We start from the raw sequence: 18,753 nt of genomic DNA, 5'->3' as shown, positions 1-18,753 counted from the left end.
AAAATCAAGACTTTAGAACTAAATTAAACAATCTTACGTTAAATCAAATGTATAAAATTAATGGTTTTTTTTTAATCAAATTGCCAGAGAACTAAAAAATATGTAATAAATTAATAAAATAAAATAAAAAATTGTTTTTACTAATTATGTTACTTAAAGTAAAATATTTAAAAAGGAAAATAATGATAAAATTTAATACTAAACGATTATTGTAATGTTATTAATGATCTTGAGTGTGATGTATATCAAACGATGAAAATTAAAACAAATGTATAATAATATATTATTGAAAAATACCCCCTGTAACAAGGCTTAGCCTTAATGCAAATAAAAATATTTGATATTACTGTAATTGGTAAGTTACTAAAGACACTATATGGCAACATAATGAAATTTCTTGAGTGATTTCTTATATTAATAAATTCAGCAGTAAAACTTCTTCATAAAGCAGATTGTAATAATTTATTGTACTGTATATTTATCTCCCAAGTCAGAGAAAACACCACTAACTCTGACTTTCCTAAACTTAGACTAATATCAGATAATTTTGAAATAATGAACAGTTTCCTTTATTAATATTNAGTTACAGTTAAATACCTCGAAGTAAGATCTACAAGACTTGGCGTAAAGCTCTAATTTTTTTTAGTGGAAAACAGCAAATTTAAAAGCTTAAGGTTTCGGACTTTCAGCTTTTAAATTTAACTTTTATTTCAAGAAGGAATGCAGGGTCTGTTTTATATTACAGTTTCGGTCTGTTCGGATTTAATTTCGGTCGTAAAGTGTAACTAATATTTTGAAATTAACTAAAAATTTTCATTTACCATATGAAATTTATAAGTTTTTAAAATTTCAATACACTTTATGAAAGACGGAAGTGGGCTTAATAGTGTAATAATTTTCTCTGTAATTGTTTAAAATATTTTCATTGACGGATTTTTTATATTTAATTTTAAAGTAAAAGGAACAGCTCAAAATTAAATATTTATTCTTAGCAATTAGTCGGTAACAGCAGCTTGGATAGGTTGGTAGAGCGTAACAAAAAATATATTTTTCTCTATTATGTACTGTACATATAAATACAAAATATTCTAATTACTTTTTTCCTTTTTCTCCAATAATTGGCATACCGCAGGGTTCATTTCTCAGTAATTTTACGTTTATCGCTTATATTAATAAATCTTTATTTATTATTTCCTCTTCATTTATTAATGCTGAAGCTGATGACATGAAAATTGCATGAAAAGTACTGTACAACCAACTCATACTGCAAAGTGATATAAATAAATAAACAAATCATTCAACATATTAAATTTCTCAATAAATTTCAGACAAACTATTCAGCATTAGTTCAGTTGTCGATAATCAAAATCTACGAATAGCCAATAACGTTCAAATCTCTGTTTAATAATTTAATTGATCCCAGACTGTCATTTAAATTACACATAGAAAACTTGATTTAGAAATTTTCTATTCGTCGAAGAATGATCTAGGGTAATTTCAAATCTGTATTTAACAAAATACACTTCGTGCAATATTTTTTACTAATGTGCAATCTGTTATTGAATATGCTTTATCTGTTTGTGCCCCGGCCTCAGTTTCCTTATTGAATGAACTTAATTGTCTAAAAGTTTCTTAATTTCTAATTCAATGTCACGACTTGGTGCATTTTTCGACACTTGGCTAATAATTTCATCATCCACTTTTAATTCATAAAGATACGTGTTTCAGGCTTTCGCCCCTCTTCAGTCTGTTACATAGATCGGTTGTATCTTCTGTATACAGTATCTGTCAAGCACCTTTCGTACTTCCCATTCCCGACTTAACGGCCTCCCCCGCATGCCTCGTAACTTGTAACGTCTCACTCCCCGAGTGCCGCACGCAGCCTCGCCTGCGACTGTATCAACATTCTATTTTAATAATTGTAGCCATTTTATTTAGCCAGTTTATTTCTTAACTCAATAAAATTTCTCACCAAGCTTTTACAGACCGCTTACTCTTCTTCTTAAACGCATACAATACTTTGGTCAAATATATACTTATAAATATTTTATGGTTTACTCCCTTCCCAATATATTCACATTCGTATTTCTTCTCTTACAAAAAGACAAAACGCCTGCATTAACACGCCATTTTGCCGTTTGAGTGTCACAAGCCAATCATTTTCATATCGCCATAATAAAGCAATTGAAAATCTCCAGGACAAGTTTTATCTAGATCTGCACAAATTTAAAGCACTTGTAGAAAATACTTTATTATAATTAATGGTTGTAACGTTTACTTACGCGTTTATATTTATATTTTGAATTGTTCCCTGAGCTTTAGCTAGGTATGTTATCTAATTGTACCGGAAAGAGGCATTTATTATCTACGAGATAACGCCTTATTCTCTTTTAAAAAGAAATGAAGACAATTTCATCAGTAAACTTTCGTCTGAGGGAGAATTATTTTTCAATAAGAATGAAGACGAAATCTGCCTATAAGATTTTGGCCAGATTTTGTCTTCATTCTTATTAAAAAATCACAATTTCATTAAACATCTTTAAATTCTTTGGCACAGTAAACAAATTAATGCGTACACAATGCATTTAAAATCCATGCATATTTTATATTGTATTATAAAATGATAGAATCATAAAATATGACTTTATGCATTTTAAAATGCATAAAATGCATTTACTTGTTTACCATACCAAACAAGTAAATGCATTACCATTTAACTAGGAATGCGTTCCAAAATCCATTAACTAGGAATGCGTTCGTGATAAACATCGGCGTATAAGGCATGAAAGAATTTAATTTCGTTCTTCTTAAAGCAACTTTATACGCAGATAAAATTATGGGTGATCAGAATTATTCTTACCTAACCTACAGTTAGGAGTAAGTATCTCATTGTTTTAGAGTTTAAACCACTACTGCAAGATGAATTCGAATATCCAAGAGGAAATTTGCATGAGTTGTTTCTTGAGACCCTGTTGGACAACAGCCCTTATTTTCGGTTTAGATGCCTATCGAATTTGTCCCTGCAAACAGCGAATATACTGTTTTAAAAATCAAAAAGTAAAAAGACTTTATCTTCAATGTGTTCAGTTTCTATTATGGCAATTTTCTGCCCTCTATTTATGGCAATCGTTACCAGGATTAGACGAATATGCTTTGTGTCTTGGATGGCACGAAGTATATAAAAAGGATGCTAAAATAATGAAAACTGCATTTCTATTTATATTCTGCAGCTACTCAATCATGCTAACGTTCACCAATCGCAATAAGCTCAATCTAATTACTAAATTGAAAAACAGATATTTCTATGAGAAATTCATTTTCGAAAATAATACTCTATTGAGAAACGTCTCCTTTTTCGTTTTGTTCATTGTAATAACATTAACGATTCTTTTACAAATTATCAATCTGACTGTTTGTTATCCGGCTCTAGTAAACAGAGAACATTTTCGATATGAAGCTCTCATTTGTACGGTTGAGTTGGCATTTGTTATGATTTTAATTACAGGAGGAATTGCGTATGGTCTACTGTTAGGCGCTTTATTTATACTTGTCCTCCAGAAAGAATACGAAGAACTTAATTACGAAATGTCTACGATAAGAAGAAGCGACAGAAATTTGAAAATGAAATTACAAAATTTGATGATCCGTCACCAAGAATTGTGGATTTACATCAATCAGTTCAACACAAAATTCGAATTGCCTTTCGTACTTGTTTATTTCGAAATAATTTGGGGCACGAGCTTTTTGTATTACGCATACTTGTACGTCGATATGCATTGGATTTTTAAAATTTTCATGTTGGCACTGATGATTGTTTTTTCATTCGTCTGCATTATCTGTGGCTGTTTGCTATGCTGCATCGCTTTCACGGTATTCGTTATTTACACTTGATTAATTGTTTTAATGTTTTAATCTTTAATTTAATTTTTGACTTTATAATTTTAACTGTTTAGATGCGGAATGGATTTCAAGACATTCGTCGATTTGCAATCTGCCATTTGGAACTGGAACGAAAGCTTAAAGTACAGATTTATTTTCATTCTACTTTTATTGTAATTCGGTTTTACTTTAATAAATTTGATATTAAATACTAATTTTTTGTTAGATATTGGATTTCATGAAAAGATTCGGCAAAGTGTCTTTGTGTCTGACAATAGGAGGCTTCTTTTGTGTCAACAAGAGGATCCCTCAGAAGGTAGTTTTATTGACGCGGTGTCTTTGATTATTATTTAAGATTTAAATTTCTGACGAATCTGAAATACGCGTGTCATAGTACGAACTTTTATAATTTTGCAATTGAAATCAATGTATATTGTGGAAATGCTTTCACAATTGGAAACTACGCGCATTGCAAGTATGATGATTACCTTGTAATTCTAAAGGTTTACATATGATACGTTGTTTATCGATACCTTAAGAAAACTTACCATCGACACATTAAAAAATTGCTTAGTGCCTTAACTGTTATTTTTATGGAGAATTTTGATTAAGTTTCACTCTGCAACTCAACAGTTGAACACTTTTCTTAAATTAATTTATGTTTATAGTTTATAGAAAGATTTCTTGTACTAAGCCAACAATTTTCAGAACACAATGTTCCGTTTTCCACATTGAATTTTCTTACGGAGAAAACATTTTGCGATTTGTTCACTGTTTGCACTTTTCATATTAAAACTCTTTATAAATACTGAGCGATTCATCATTTTTATGTTTTGTCTGTTAATAAGATGAAATTCACTCGCAGAAAACACAGTTTTTTAATGTTTCATTATTTCGAATAGCGAAATTTTCTTTACATTACGTGAAATTCAAATTCGGTACTTGTGATTTTAAAACAAAAACCCTCGCGTAATACGATAAATCTCTGCAACATGTTAATTAATACTATAATCGTTTTAATAATCTTTTATACGCTTTATTTGCAGATGGCCACAACTCTGCATTCCGTGTTTTCGGGATTATTAAAGTTAAAGAATGAATCCAGAATTCGTAGAAGCTGTCAAATCTTCGCAAACATCTCTCATTCGAATGAAAATGGCTGAAATTTTTTTCTTCGTATTCATTATAACGGAAAAAATAAGTTCTAAAAATTACGGTCACCAGTAGTAAAATAAACGGTAATATATAATAATTGGATCAGAATATCAGAATGAATACTGATTTAATTCCTGTTATAAAGACATTTATACTGTAATTGATTTACGTTCGGTCTCGGAATTGTTAAGTTTATTTGATTGTTTAATTACAATTACGTCAATGTAATCCCGTTTTATTTATTTTGAAGCAACGTGTTTCAAATACCAGTTATTTGAATTTAGTAAAGGAGAAGGTGGTATTATGGAACACTGCGGGTATTATGGAACCATCCCATTTCGAACTGATAATAAAGGCAAACTGTAGCGGAATGTGGCTGAACTGAACTAGACAGACATCCATAGCAAGGGGAAAACCCGTTTTACTTCAGTTAAACGGTTGTCCGTATTTAATCAGCAAATTTGTTTTTTTCAAAATTCGCAAGTTTTGAATGCTAAGTGAATTTAATTATTTTAAAAATATAAATCGTGTAGTTGTAGGTTCACTGGTGCATGTATTCCGTTCCAGAGACTTAGTGGTACATATTAATCTGTGTGATGTTCACGTTTTTTAAATTTTGGTCTCGACAAACATAAGTTAATTCGAGATGGCGATGCGTGAAATATGGATCCCATTGGTGCTTTTACAGTAATATGGAACTCAACTCCTCCGAACTTTCTATTTGCAAGCAGACATTCCTGCAAAGCAATTTGTAAAAAAGACACTAGGTAGAAAGCCAATTCTTTCCGAGAATATCGAAAAAAGCTGCTGGAATATATATTGTTGACGGAGGTCATATTTTTCTATTATAAAAACATTTTTGCGATAAAATACATTGGAGTAAATAATTTGATAATTATTTAACATTTTTTTGTCCTTTCCTATTTGTTTTTGGCTACATTAAAGCATTTTTTTGAAAATATACAGTAAGGTTCCATATTACCACCCGATTTTCTCTAAGCCTACTTTCGGACTTTTTGTACAAAAGCCTTCAAAAACCATACTTATAATTACACTAGCGAAAAATCCAATTAGGAACATTTAGTTTACTAGTTACTGGTACTTTTCACACAAAAACTGTGGGTGTAGTTATAATACCTTGTTTACAATTCACTAAAATGTAATTGGGGTTGCATAATACCACCTTCTCCTCTAATGTTTTAGTAGTTTTATATTGCTATACAGATTTATTAATGTGTAGAGACACGAAGAAAATAGTTAATATTGCATCTACTAAGTAACAAATAGAATATCAAATAATTATCATCGGATTAATGTTAACAAATATTTTGTGACAGTTCATTAACTAGAATAGCCTATTATTTAACAAAGTTTGTATATGCTTCTGAGATGTTAATAAGCGATGTATAATTATATTCCTTAATATCACTGTACCTATTGTTTTCGACGTATAGTTAATTAAGATGTATTCTTGAGATAAAGGCGAAAAAGCAGATCTCATTTTGTAATTGAATGGAGTGAATGCACTGTTAAATACATTAAGTTCTGTTAATAATCTTAATATTCCAACCAATGTTCCAAACACAATGTGTCCTCTAAGGTCATAGTGATAAAATGTTTGAAATTAATTAAATATTGCACATAATTTAAAGCATAAACTGTGTCTAAATTGTACATTTAATTCCATCTCGTTCAGTATCGAATATAAATTATTCAATCTCTTTTAAAATTATTAAGCATTCGCGATAATTAATCGATGTAAAGTCAAAAGTAACGATATTTATCATAATTAAACAGTTTGAAATTCAACTTTTTAACTATCAGGAACAAATCTAGTCGAATAAAAAAACCTTACTAATTATGAGAGTTGGGTTGTGGAGAGCTCCTTCCTTCACTTCCTGGCTGAATCCACAATAGATATGTAAATGTGCCCTCTTAGTTCTCACAGGAAGGAAAGCGTTTTGAAAAAAGAAGTATACTATTCAATGTTAAGTTAATCAAAATGAATAAGGGAAGGAAACTTCCATGTAATTTTAATCAGTTATGAGATTAACGAAAAGATTGAAATCTGGTAACTTAATGGGTAAACAATGAATGATTGAATGTGACTAAATATAGTCCTTGGGCATAAACTATGACAACTGGTCAAAAGAAACGAACAGATCACGCCTGGAATAGTATGGTAGCAGTGCAGGGCCGCCGTAAGCGGGCGTGCGTTGCACGCGGGCGTCACGTCTAGGGGGCAGCAATCGATCGATCGATCACGTAATATTCATAGTCCTTGTCATAATACTCACCCTACCTATAGCATAAGAAATGTTTTCGCATGGATAAAAATATTTTACCTGCGCGCAATTACTATTTTCTTATTTATATTATAGCGTTAACCGCGCTATCTATTGGCATAAATCAGAACTAAGATGCAAATTAATAAAAACCCAGTGAAGCGGGTCTTTGCAGCTAGTTTATTAATAAAAATATGCAGGATATCCTGGAAGTAATCCGCCAATTGGTCAACAGAAAGATCTGCGGAATAATAGTAATCCAAAGCGAAACAAGCTGACAGTGCATCACGTAAAAGATGTATTGGTGAATTATTTATTTTCCTAAGTGTTTTTAACGAATTAGTACCCATTTCCGTATCTTTCGTCGGGAGAAAGATAACTATAGGCGTAGAATACGACGATAAATCTCGATGAATTACAAATTCTGACTCACTAATATTGGTTAACCCGAAGTCCATCAAAAAGTGAGTGTCTTTACCAAATCTGGTCGGTTGCCTCTGGTTAGTCAAAATTAATAAATTTTCAGAAGAACAAAAGTTTAACAAGTAACAATTACTTACTGAAGAATCTTTCAGTAGATATATATTAAAATCGCCGATAATAAGTAATTTATAATTCCTTAATTTAGTAATATAGAAATTAATTATAAAATTTACTACATCGAATGAAAAACATTGTTTTGTTAATTATATTATGTTAAAAAAACTTGTGTCTATATGTTTTTTCTGTCTTTTTGTCACTTCTTTTAACGAATATGATTGCTTGTGTTAACATTTTGTTGTCTTAGGGCTCGTCCATAAATTACAACATACAGTGGCGAACTTAGGATTTAATCTTGGAGAAAGCCAAGTTGAACAGATAAAAATTTTTTTAATGCGATATAAATAAAATCCTCACCTTAATTAATTAAGTAACCGCTAATTCGAACTTATTAATTTTTACTTTCTTGAATGTTATAAAATAAGACGAAAAAGTACGAAATCATCTAAAATTTTGACGTTTTACTTTTCTGACTCTTTTAACGTAACATAAGTTACATTCCCGACAGTTATAATATCGTAATCCTGTCATATTTGACTTTTCGAGTTTTCGGAATCGTGATGTTTTGACATATTTGAACCGCCAAAAAACTGTTACAGAGAATGTGGGTGTGTGGGTGTGTATTTCATTTAATATCTTAGGATAAGATAAAAATTTAGAAACGAAATTCGGCACAGTAATTGTAACGGACATTAATACTAGCCTGTACCCAAAGATTAAAATGAATAGTTTAATGACTTTTCGTTTTTTATTTTCAACGATCTTTTGGATTAGAGATCGAATTCGGGCGGTCGAAAAGTCCCAAAACGTTTCTGGTGGTCTGGTGTTTCAGATACATCGAGGCGCGTTACTCAACACCCGATCACCTCCGTTGTGGGCAGAAACAAACTGAATTAGAAACATCATCGTAGTGCCCACAGAGCAGAAAGACAAAAAACAAAAACAATTCCTGCTCTCTGGACACAAAAAAAACCTATTACTTTACTTTCATCATGAGTTCAGGCTGGTCCACAACGAATGCAACGCGAAAAAAGCATGAAATCCCGTACAGACGGTTCATGAAAAGTGCCTAGGTTTCCCGAAAAGATTTGAACCCGAATCCACCAGGCCCATTATAGTTTCGACCATAACAATTCAGTCGTTATTATATATTATACATGCGTCAGATTCTCAAATTTAAATGAAAATAAATATTAGAAATTAATTATTAACATTTTCTTTCGTCTTTATTTAAGACGTAACAAATGAACTCGACAATTGACCGATTGTTGGTTTGCTCTTATTGTTCTGAAGAGTGCGATTTCGGAGATTTCGAAAATGAATTTTGATTTTGCTGGGTATCGTCCCTTGGCTGATCCCTTCGAGTGAGAGATTTTTAACATTTTATTCTTATTTATTCAAATGACAATTTACAGAAGAAATTGCAGACTTTAAAGTAAAATTTCTGGGTGAAAATTATAATTAATTAATTAAAATATAATTGACAGCAATTCTCTTCAAAAAGTTTAAAGGTTTTAGATTAGCGGAAATTTACGGAAGTAGATTTTAATGAATTTTAAACTGAAATTGTTATAACTATTCTCAATAATTAGCGAAATGGCCGACGGAGATTCCGATAAATTTGCGTTCGATATGATCATAAGCTTAACAAGTTACAGTTAAATACCTCGAAGTAAGATCTACAAGACTTGGCGTAAAGCTCTAATTTTTTTTAGTGGAAAACAGCAAATTTAAAAGCTTAAGGTTTCGGACTTTCAGCTTTTAAATTTAACTTTTATTTCAAGAAGGAATGCAGGGTCTGTTTTATATTACAGTTTCGGTCTGTTCGGATTTAATTTCGGTCGTAAAGTGTAACTAATATTTTGAAATTAACTAAAAATTTTCATTTACCATATGAAATTTATAAGTTTTTAAAATTTCAATACACTTTATGAAAGACGGAAGTGGGCTTAATAGTGTAATAATTTTCTCTGTAATTGTTTAAAATATTTTCATTGACGGATTTTTTATATTTAATTTTAAAGTAAAAGGAACAGCTCAAAATTAAATATTTATTCTTAGCAATTAGTCGGTAACAGCAGCTTGGATAGGTTGGTAGAGCGTAACAAAAAATATATTTTTCTCTATTATGTACTGTACATATAAATACAAAATATTCTAATTCCTTTTTTCCTTTTTCTCCAATAATTGGCATACCGCAGGGTTCATTTCTCAGTAATTTTACGTTTATCGCTTATATTAATAAATCTTTATTTATTATTTCCTCTTCATTTATTAATGCTGAAGCTGATGACATGAAAATTGCATGAAAAGTACTGTACAACCAACTCATACTGCAAAGTGATATAAATAAATAAACAAATCATTCAACATATTAAATTTCTCAATAAATTTCAGACAAACTATTCAGCATTAGTTCAGTTGTCGATAATCAAAATCTACGAATAGCCAATAACGTTCAAATCTCTGTTTAATAATTTAATTGATCCCAGACTGTCATTTAAATTACACATAGAAAACTTGATTTAGAAATTTTCTATTCGTCGAAGAATGATCTAGGGTAATTTCAAATCTGTATTTAACAAAATACACTTCGTGCAATATTTTTTACTAATGTGCAATCTGTTATTGAATATGCTTTATCTGTTTGTGCCCCGGCCTCAGTTTCCTTATTGAATGAACTTAATTGTCTAAAAGTTTCTTAATTTCTAATTCAATGTCACGACTTGGTGCATTTTTCGACACTTGGCTAATAATTTCATCATCCACTTTTAATTCATAAAGATACGTGTTTCAGGCTTTCGCCCCTCTTCAGTCTGTTACATAGATCGGTTGTATCTTCTGTATACAGTATCTGTCAGGCACCTTTCGTACTTCCCATTCCCGACTTAACGGCCTCCCCCGCATGCCTCGTAACTTGTAACGTCTCACTCCCCGAGTGCCGCACGCAGCCTCGCCTGCGACTGTATCAACATTCTATTTTAATAATTGTAGCCATTTTATTTAGCCAGTTTATTTCTTAACTCAATAAAATTTCTCACCAAGCTTTTACAGACCGCTTACTCTTCTTCTTAAACGCATACAATACTTTGATCAAATATATACTTATAAATATTTTAATGGTTTACTCCCCTTCTCAATATATTCACATTCGTATTTCTTCTCTTACAACAAGACGAAACGCATGCATTAACACGCCATGTTGCCGTTTGAGTGTCACAAGCCAATCATTTTCGTATCGCCATAATAAAGCAATTGAAAATCTCGAGGACAAGTTTTATCTAGATCTGCACAAATTTAAAGCATTTGTAAAAAACAATTTACTATAATTAATGGTTTTAATGTTTATTTACGCGTTTATATTTATATTTTGATTTGTTCTATGAATTTTAGCTAGGTATGTTATCTGATTGTTGTACTGGGGGAGGTACTTATTATCTACGAGACATCGCGTTATTCTCTTTTAAAAATAAATAAATCACAATTTAATTAAGCATCTCTAAATTTTTTGATATGGTAAACAAATTAATGCATACGTAATTTATTTAAAATTATATAATAGCATCATCAAATATTATTTATGCATTTTTAAATGCATAAATTACATTTACTTGTTTACCGTACCAAACAAGTAAATGAAGTACCATTGGTAAAATCCATTAACTAGGAATGCATTCGTGATAAATATCGGCTTATAAGGCATGACAGAATTTAATTTCGTTCTTCTTAAATCAAGTTTATATGCAGATAAAATTATGAGTGATCAGAATAATCGTTACGTAACCTACAGTTACGAGTAGACATTTCACGGTTTTATAGTTTAAGCCACTACTACAAAATGAATTCGAATATCCAAGAGGAAATTTGCATGAGTTGTTACTTGAGACCCTGTTGGACAACAGCCCTTATATTCGGTTTAGATCCGTATCGAATTTGTTTTTGTGAACAGCGAATATGTTCTTTTAAAAATCAAACAGTAAAAACTCTCTATATTCAATGTGTTCAGTTTCTATTATGGCAATTTTCTGCACTTTTCTTATGGCAATCGTTACCGGGTTTAGAAGAATATGCGTTGTGTCTTGGATGGTACGAAATATTTAAGGAGGATGCTAAAATAGTGAAAACTTTATTTCTATTTCTATTCTGCATCTACTCAATCATCCTGACCTTCATGAACAGCAATAAGCTCAATCTAATTACTAAATTGAAAAACAGATATTTCTATGAGAAATTCATTTTCGAAAATAATACTCTAATGAGAAACGTCTCATTTTACGCTTCGTTCATTGTAATAACATTAACGATTCTTTTTCAAATTCTCAATCTGACTGTTTATTATCCGGCTGTATTAAGCAAACAAAAGTTTCAACTTGAAGCTCTTGTTTGTACAGTTGACATGGGATTTGTAACGAGTTTAATTTTAGGAGGATCTTTGTATGTTCTACTGTTAGCCGCTTTATTTATACTTGTCCTCCAGAAAGAATTTGAAGAACTTAATTACGAAATGTCTGCGATAAGAAGAAGCGATAGAAATTTGAAAATAAAATTACAAAATTTGATGATTCGTCACCAAGAATTGTGGATTTACATGAATCAGTTGAACACAAAATTCGAATTGCCTTTCGTACTTGTTTATTTCGGAATAATCTGGGGAACGAGCTATTTGTATTACGCATACTTGTACGTTAATATGCCTTGGACTATTAGATTTTGGACGTTGTCACTGATGATTGTTTTTTCATTCATCTGCATTATCTTTGGCTGTTTGCTATGCTGCATCGCTTTCACGGTACTCGTTATTTACACTTAATTAATTCTTTTGATTTTTAAATCTTTAATTTAATTTCCGATTTATTAATGTAATTTTAATTATTTAGATGCAGAATGGATTTCAAGACGTTCGTCAATTTGCAATCTGCCATTTAGAATTGGAACGAAAGCTTAAAGTATAGATTTATTTTCATTCTACTTTTATTGTAATTCGGATTTATTTTTATAAATTTAATATTAAATACAAAATTTTTGTTAGATATTGGATTTCATGAAAAGATTCGGCAAAGTGTCTTTGTGTCTGACGATAGGAGGCTTCTTTTGTGTGAACAAGAGGATTCCTCAAAAGGTAGGTTCATTGACACGGTGTCATGGAACATTATCTAATAATTAATTTTGATTAATTAATTAATTAATAATAAGATTTAAATTTTGTATTAATTAACAAAATTAAATAATTAATCTTGTTGCGATTTTGAAATACGCGTTTAGTAATACAAAATGTTAATTTTACGCTATTGAAATCGGTTGATATTGTGATTGTGGAAATGCTTTCACGATTGGAAACTACGCGCATTGCATTATGTCGATTGACGAGTATTGGTAACGTTTACATACGACACATTCTTCATCGATACCTGAAGAAAGATTACCATAGAAACGTTGAAAAGTTGCTTACTTTAACTGTTATCTTTATGGAGGATTTTGATAAAGTTCCACGCTGCTGCTCACCTGTCGAACACTTTTCTAAAATTAATTTTTGTTTGCAGTTTATAGAGATTTCTTGTAATAGGCCAAGAATTTTCATAACACAATGTTCCGTTTTTAACATTGAATTTTCTTACCGAGAAAATATTTTTCGATTTGTTCTTTGTTTGCATTTTTCTATATTAAAACTATTTATACATACAGAACGATTCATCATTTTCATGTTTTGTCTGTTAACAAGATGAAATTCACTCGCGGAGAATACAACTTTCCAATGTTTCATTAGTTCAAATAGTGAAATTTTGTTTACATTATGTGAAATTTAAATTCGGCGCTAGTAATTTTAAAACAAAAACCCTCGCGTAATACGACGAGAAATCTCTGCAATACATTACAATATACATTTTCCCTTCGTGACTAACTGATAGGGTGGTGTGGCTCAGGTAATATCGGACAAAGTTCGTCTATATATTTTCCTGCTTCTAATAGTGAATATTTGACTTTTTACATAATTTTTCAACGCTTTTTACAATAATGGATTATATAGTAACCGATTAGTTAATTTTTTTCATGCGATTACGCAACATCCGAAAGTAACGATTCTCCCGGTAAATTTTTCGACTGGAAGCTTTTGATAAGAAATATTCTGGTCTAAGAGAAATCAAATAACATAAAATCTAATAAATTATATCTACAAAATAAAGAACACAGCTATTTTTAAAGCCATTATTTACATTATGTCTCTAATTACTGTAATGGGAGGGGAATGAATGAGTCATCTGTAGGTCTAAGTTAACAAGTTTCCTTCCAGATAATGTATACTTTATATTATTTTTATATTATTTCGACTATTTTTACAATATTTGACTGTAATTCGCAATTTTGAATGGGTTTATTTACATATTTTCTCATATTATGTAATGTCAGAAGGAGTTGAATTTCCCGGAAAAATTTTCGAGTAATCTTCTGGTCTAAGTAAAGTCAAATAACATAAAAACTAGTAAAATTACAGATATAACATAAAGAATATAGCTATTTCTCAACGTTTGTTTACGTTTTAACTCCGAACACGTGATTTTGTGAGTCATTGGTTCTTCGCGGGAAAATCCTGAATAGGCGGTTCTGAAAAAACACTCATTGGTTAATATTGATTCAGTCATAATAGAATTGACTAATTAGAGAGTAAAAGGCGTCTAAAAAATAAATTTAAAGCCAATTAACGACAAGAAGGTCTCCCATAGACATACTATAGGAAGGTGAAATTTCCCGGGAATATTTATGACTAGAGATGAACTGATTTGTCGATCTTACAGTCAGACAACCTAAACAAAAGCCAATCCAAGTAATTATATTCAGAACATTTATTAAATTTTAAATATTTGAAAATAACAAAAAATAAATATCGCTTATCACACCGGGAAGCCGACGCCATGACAGTAAGTGTAACTCGACACACCCCGATCATAAATCAATCTTTGAACGTAAACATCGGGGGTTCTATTGAAGCTAGAATGACGCGGTCTGTTTTGTTATACGTAGAAACACTTCAACTTTGTAACTGCTGTGTTAAACAATACGATTTTTTAAATTTAATTTTTTTAAATGAAAATACCTANCGGTACGCGTTATTTACACTTGATTAATTTTTTTAATTTTTAAAACTTTAATTCAATTTTCGATTTATTAATGTAATTTTAATTATTTAGATGCAGAATGGATTTCAAGACGTTCGTCAATTTGCAATCTGCCATTTGGAACTGGAAAGAAAGCTTAAAGTACAGATTTATTTTCATTCTACTTTTATTATAATTCTGATTTATTTTAATAAATTATATTTAATACAAATTTTTTGTTAGATATTAAATTTTATGAAAAGATTCGGAAAAGTGTCTTTGTGTCTGACGATAGGAGGTTTCTTTTGTGTCAACAAGAGGATTCCTCAGAAGGTAGGTTCATTGACGTGGTGTCTTTGATTATTATTTAAGATCTAAATTTCTGTCAATTCTGAAATACGCTTTTATAATTACGCAATAGAAATCAATTTATATTGTAAAAATGCTTTCACAAATCGAAACTACGCGCAATGCAAGGATGAAGACTACTGCTGTAACGCTAAAGGTTTACATACGACACGTTTTTCATCGATACCTGAAGAAAATTTACCATTGACACATTGAAAAATTGCTTACTTCTTTAACTGTTATCGTTATTAAAAAGTTTGATTAAATTTCATGCTGCTGCTCACCAGTCGAACACTTTTCTAGAATTAATTTTTGTTTGCAGTTTATAGAAAGATTTCTTGTAATAGGCCAATAATTTTCATAACACAATGTTTCGTTTTCAACATTGAATTTTCTTATGGAGTGATTTTTCTCATTTTGCGATTTGTTCTATGTTTGCAGTTTTCATATTAAAACTATTCATAAATACGGAGCGATTCGTCATTTTTATTTTTGTCTGTTAATAAGATGAAATTCACTCGCAGAGAACACAACTTTCCAATGTTTCATTAGTTCGAATAGCGAAATTTTGTTTATATTACGCGAAATTTAAATTCGGTACTTGTGATTTTAAAACAAAAACCCTCGCGTAATACGAGAAATCTCTGCAACACGTTAATTAATACTCCAATCATTTAAATAATTATTCATGTTCTTTATTTGCAGATGGCCACAACTCTTCATTCCGTGTTTTCGGGATTATTAAAGTTGAAGAATGAATCCAGAATTCGTAGAAGCTGTCAGATCTTCACAAACATCTCTCATTCGAATGAAAAGTGTAAATAATGGAGAAGGAATGTAAATAGTGGCATACAAGTATATGTATACTTGTATATAGTATACATTTTGGAAACTATAATTATTTTAATAATTTTTTATATGCTTTATTTGCAGATGGCCACAACTCTTCATTCCGTGTTTTCGGGATTATTAAAGTTGAATAATGAATCCAGAATCCGTAGAAGCTGTCAGATCTTCACAAACATCTCTCATTCGAATGAAAACGGTTGAATTTTTTTTCATATTCATTATAACGTAAAAAATAGGGTTTTCTCAAATTTTCGATCACCAGTAGTAAAATAAACGGTAATATATGATAATTGGATAGGGATATCAGAATGAATACTGATTTAATTTATGGTTATAAAGACACTTGTACTATAATTGGTTTTCGGTTCTGTCTAAGAATTCAGAGAATTTAATGTAATTAAGTAAGTAAACTTTATTGGCGTTGAAGGCTTTCGCCTGTTACAAGGGCGTTTTATTTTGATGAAACGCATATTAACATCTCATATAATAATTTTTTAACAATATTAGTTGTTACCATATACTTATCTATATAATTATATTAATATTATGTCATAATTATTATTTAATTAGTTGTTTAACATAGTTATATATCATATAAATCGTGTTAATATCAGCTCTATCTAATGTCTAAAATTAATTTTTGTTTGCAGTTTATAGAGATTTCTTGTAATAGGCCAAGAATTTTCATAACACAATGTTCCGTTTTTAACATTGAATTTTCTTACCGAGAAAATATTTTTCGATTTGTTCTTTGTTTGCATTTTTCTATATTAAAACTATTTATACATACAGAACGATTCATCATTTTCATGTTTTGTCTGTTAACAAGATGAAATTCACTCGCGGAGAATACAACTTTCCAATGTTTCATTAGTTCAAATAGTGAAATTTTGTTTACATTATGTGAAATTTAAATTCGGCGCTAGTAATTTTAAAACAAAAACCCTCGCGTAATACGACGAGAAATCTCTGCAATACATTACAATATACATTTTCCCTTCGTGACTAACTGATAGGGTGGTGTGGCTCAGGTAATATCGGACAAAGTTCGTCTATATATTTTCCTGCTTCTAATAGTGAATATTTGACTTTTTACATAATTTTTCAACGCTTTTTACAATAATGGATTATATAGTAACCGATTAGTTAATTTTTTTCATGCGATTACGCAACATCCGAAAGTAACGATTCTCCCGGTAAATTTTTCGACTGGAAGCTTTTGATAAGAAATATTCTGGTCTAAGAGAAATCAAATAACATAAAATCTAATAAATTATATCTACAAAATAAAGAACACAGCTATTTTTAAAGCCATTATTTACATTATGTCTCTAATTACTGTAATGGGAGGGGAATGGATGAGTCATCTGTAGGTTGAAGTTAACACAAGTTTCCTTTCAGATAATGCAGTGTTTTTCAACCTTTTTCATTGAGTGGCACACCTAATTGAAAAATAACAAATCGTGACACCCTTGACCAGCGGCTGATCTAGAATCTGAATAAGGGGGGGACTAATGGGCCAGATGAAATTTTTTGCAAAAACGAATATTACGCGCAACGCAAAAGTGTTTCTACGTGTTCAAAATCAAAATTTAAGTTCATTGAATTTTGTCGAAATACCTATATGTAAAATAATAGTCTCGCTATTGTTTTTTAAATATAGTNCACCTTGTAGTAAACCTCTGTAGGTAATGAATGGTGTCCAGATATTGGTATCCTGTTTAATAATTGTCTTATATTTTCCGAACAGCAACCCTATCATATTTATTAAAAGTTCTTTTGCCTCGCATCTCTTCATTTTACTCTGTAGGTCAGTAATGCTAATCATATCATATGCTTTTTCGAGATCCAAAAACAGAGCGAACACTTTATGTCTTTTTTTAAGCAACTGAATTTGAATTAATGACAGCAAGACAAAGAGGGCTGTTTGAGTACCACCCCCTTCTACAAATGCAAATTGCGTACTATTTCTATAATTATTCGCCGCTGTCCAATAATTAAATTTATTAGCTAATATTGTAGTAAATATTTTCCGTAGACAAGACAGAAGGGCTATTGGTCTGTAATTGGTTGGTTCCTGTTTATTCCTTTGTTTAAATATCATAGTGAAAATTATTTCGTTTCATTTGGATGGTATTATACTATTACTATAAAAAAGGTTAAATTTAATGTTAATGTTGTTGTCTAAGAATTCCTAAGTTTATTTGATTCTTTAATTACAATTACGTCCATGTAATCCCGTTTTAGTTATTTTGAAGCGACGTATACTGTATAAAAAATCAGTTATTTGAATTTAGTAGTGTTTTAGTAGTTTTATATTGTTATACAGATTTAATAATATGTAAAGACCCGAAGAAAATAGTAATTATTGCATCCACCAAGTACCGCATAAAATGTCAAATAATGATCATCGGGTTACTGTTAACAAATATTTTTTCACAGTTCATTAACTAGAATAGCGTATTATTTAACACTGTTTGTATATGCTTTTGAGATGCTAATAAGCGATGTATAATTAACAGCACTGTTATCTATTTTTGCGATTTATTATTAACTAACATGTATTTTTTAGATTGTAGACGAAAAAGCATATCTTATTTTGTTAT

At 30.5% G+C, this 18,753-nt stretch overlaps 1 protein-coding gene across 1 annotated transcript in view; it reads left to right on the top strand.

The window, feature by feature from the left end:
* The first annotated feature begins 3,958 nt into the window (after positions 1–3,958).
* Positions 3,959–18,753, top strand: part of LOC111614373 — a 28,528-nt gene continuing 13,733 nt past the window's right edge. Inside the window, exons 1-3 of the mRNA XM_023355745.1 lie at positions 3,959–4,022; positions 12,889–12,978; positions 16,232–16,343. Of these exons, the coding sequence (XP_023211513.1) occupies positions 12,901–12,978; positions 16,232–16,343 (190 nt within the window). The 5' untranslated portion in view covers positions 3,959–4,022; positions 12,889–12,900. The remainder of the gene's footprint in view (positions 4,023–12,888; positions 12,979–16,231; positions 16,344–18,753) is intronic.

The sequence above is a fragment of the Centruroides sculpturatus genome, unplaced genomic scaffold (assembly GCF_000671375.1).
Source record: "Centruroides sculpturatus isolate CEXI.00-Female unplaced genomic scaffold, Cexi_2.0 scaffold2147, whole genome shotgun sequence".
Lineage (NCBI taxonomy): Eukaryota > Metazoa > Arthropoda > Arachnida > Scorpiones > Buthidae > Centruroides > Centruroides sculpturatus.
Note: the sequence above shows the minus strand (reverse complement) of the source record. Positions and strands in the feature narration are given on the sequence as shown.